Raw genomic sequence first — 2,827 nt, forward strand, 5'->3', positions numbered from 1 at the left:
GACTCGTTCTTCTTAACTTTGCTTTATCTTGATCGGACCCCAACCCGTCCCGTCCCAAATACAAAATCTTGTATAACGATACGACGTTTTTCTTTTTATATTAAACTAGTTTTCTACCCGGCGCGTTGCGCCTGCACAGCCGGCAAAACCCCAGCGTTGAAACTCGGGCGTTGGTAAAACCCGAGCGTTATGGCAATGAGTTGACATGAATTCAGTCAGCACCGATTGCGTTCGTTACGATATAGACACCATTGGTAAAATTTGAGGGTTTACACCCACAAAATTAATTCATCAAATTAACATATAAAAACATTAACATATAAGAAAAAAAATTTAAGACAATATTTATTTGGTGGCAAACCCTGGCGGTGGTAAAACTCAAGCGTTGTCGGTCACAAGCATTGAGGCGGTAATTTGACACGAATTCGGTCGGTTTTGATTGCGTACCTTACGGTACCTGAACTAAAAAAATGAAAAAAAAAAATATAAAACAGAAGTTGGACCAACCACCAATGGGGAGGGGGGGGGGGGCGGTTGGTAGCGTTGTCAGTCATGGGCTTTAAATAAGGCCACGAGTCTGTACAAACTCAGTCGGAACCTTTTAGGTTTGTTATGGTCCCGGAACTAGAACAAAATAAAAATTGACGTTTGGCCGATTTCCTTAACATTTATTATGATAATTAAACTAAAAAAGAATCACCGACTAATACGGTGCCGCCAAATAGCTATGGCCACTTACGGCACCAAACTTTCTAATTATATAGTAATAATAATAATAAACGAACTTGAACTACGTACCATGAGAAAGAGAAACTAAGATCCCTATTTAGACCATACTTGCTCTCCAAGGAGCTTATTCGGAACTTAAAACAAATTCAAACTCAAAACAACTAAATTAACGACAATAATAAACATAATCATAAACTCAAACTCAAAATCGCAACACGATCCTTTACTACTTCTTCAAGGCCGCCAATCTTGTTACTTCGGTGTTGGTTTTCACAATTCTTGTACCTTTTGATAAGCATCAGCTTCACTCTTTTCTACCGCTACCTTCATAGTTTTAAGTCTTGCCTTTTCTTTTGCATTTTCCAGAGATTTGATCAAACTGTTCAAGCAACTCTCAGCATCTTCTTCAGCCGATTTCGGCATCAAAGTTTCAGCAACATCGGCTGGAGTTATGTCAGTCTCGTCCAACAATCGTCCGATGGTTTCAAACAATTCATGTGATTCAATATCCAAATAGTTCTTTGCAAGAACTTTAAACGTTTCGAAACAACAATACGACATCTCAATATGTTTATCCATTCTTCCTCTCCTAATAAGAGCGGGATCAAGCTTTTCGATATGATTCGTGGTGAATACGATCAATCTCTCACTCCCACACGCCGACCATAATCCATCAATGAAGTTCAAAAGCCCAGACAAAGTCACTTCACTTTTCTTCTCCTTTTCATCTTTTTCGTGAACTCGGCCCTTAATTTGTTCCTCTTCATTATCCGCATTTTCCTTCTTTCTCTGACCTGTGAGATCGAGGGAACAATCGATATCCTCGATCACGATTATAGACTTATGTGATGTCCCAATGAGTAGTTTCCTCAACTCCGTGTTATTGTCCACAGACGTTAGTTCAAGATCGTAGATATCATAGTCAAGAAAGTTAGCCATAGCAGCAATCATGCTAGACTTCCCGGTTCCCGGTGGACCATAAAGAAGATATCCACGTTTCCACGACTTGCCCACCTTCAAACGAGAATTAAACAATATTAGAGAAAAGATAATAATAATAATAATAATAATAATAATAATAATAATATAACAATAATGATTCGACAACAACTATGTTAATATTGATATATAGCGATAACTAACCAACAAGTTTAAAAATAGTGATAAAGACAATAAGAATAAGACACCTTATTGTAATAATCTTTTGACTTGCTGAATGTCAAAAGATCGTCCATAATCTTCTTCTTATTATTCGGATCCATCGCAAGTGTATCAAACGTGGACGGGTGCTTGAACATGATGTGACTCCACTTGATCTTACTACCATTGTAGCCATCACTTTTGCAATTGGTATAAAGCTTACGTTGTCTTGTTTTCCTGGTGATGTCATAGCCTTCTCCAAGCACATGCCTTACATAATCTCCGGTGACAATATCACGGTGCTTTCGAGTACATGGGCCGCTGGTGATGTCATAGCCTTCTCCAAGCACATGCCTTATAGTACCGCTTCTCGTCGTTGCCATAATACGAGTACATGGGCTGCTGTTGAGGTATGATTTTGCCCGATCTCCACCTGACCTTAATTCCTTTGTACTCATCCATTACCTCTTCATAGGTGTCTATGTTGAGGAGAAGGTTTTTGCTGTCCTTGATCACCTCCGCTCTAAGACGTTTAGCACGATTTATTGTGTTGGTGCCAAGGTAGCGTTCGATGGCCTTATACGCCTTGCTTTGCTCGAACTCGTCTACTTGGTATTCATGAAAAGTGATGGTGATATAAGGGTAGAAATACGCTAAAAGTTTACGGAAGTATCTGCGTATATAGTTACGGAGGTCATCCGGAAACCATTGGTTGAACATAGCCCAAAAGAACATAGCACTAGCCAACACCGACCCTAACTGAGTCATATGATCTCTCATCATCGTCATCATCTTCTTATTCAGACTCAGACTCAGACTCAGACTCTTTGACTTAAGAAAAAACGTAACACTTTAGTTTTGTAATAATGATAACCACAGCAAATAATAAATAATCTAATGCGTGCATATCCCTATTAATTTATACTAAACTAGTTTTAGAGCCCGTGTCACACACGTG

At 39.1% G+C, this 2,827-nt stretch overlaps 1 protein-coding gene across 1 annotated transcript; it reads right to left on the reverse strand.

Annotated features, from left to right (window-relative positions):
- Window positions 1-983: 983 nt before the first annotated feature.
- On the reverse strand, window positions 984-2,613 carry LOC143617338 (AAA-ATPase At3g28580-like). Its single transcript, XM_077089930.1, has 3 exons — window positions 2,222-2,613; window positions 1,917-2,178; window positions 984-1,743 (listed from the first exon to the last, which is right to left on the reverse strand). Exons 1-3 carry the CDS (start codon window positions 2,602-2,604, stop codon window positions 1,000-1,002), a joined length of 1,389 nt encoding a protein of 462 aa, XP_076946045.1. The 5' UTR covers window positions 2,605-2,613; the 3' UTR covers window positions 984-999.
- Window positions 2,614-2,827: the final 214 nt, after the last annotated feature.

Source organism: Bidens hawaiensis, unplaced genomic scaffold, assembly GCF_021521415.1.
Source record: "Bidens hawaiensis isolate Kalapana, Puna unplaced genomic scaffold, B.hawaiensis_p1.1 tig00053977_1, whole genome shotgun sequence".
NCBI classification, from domain to species: domain Eukaryota; kingdom Viridiplantae; phylum Streptophyta; class Magnoliopsida; order Asterales; family Asteraceae; genus Bidens; species Bidens hawaiensis.

Bases quoted from the DNA above. Each gene is read 5' to 3' on its own strand.
- LOC143617338 (XM_077089930.1), bottom strand. From the start codon at position 2,604: ATGTTCTTTTGGGCTATGTTCAACCAATGGTTTCCGGATGACCTCCGT. The intron at 2,179-2,221 runs ATGTGCTTGGAG...CGGCCCATGTAC, and splicing joins GAGAAGCGGTACTATAAGGC to TCGAAAGCACCGTGATATTG. The intron at 1,744-1,916 runs GTGTCTTATTCT...TCTCGTTTGAAG, and splicing joins CAAAAGATTATTACAATAAG to GTGGGCAAGTCGTGGAAACG.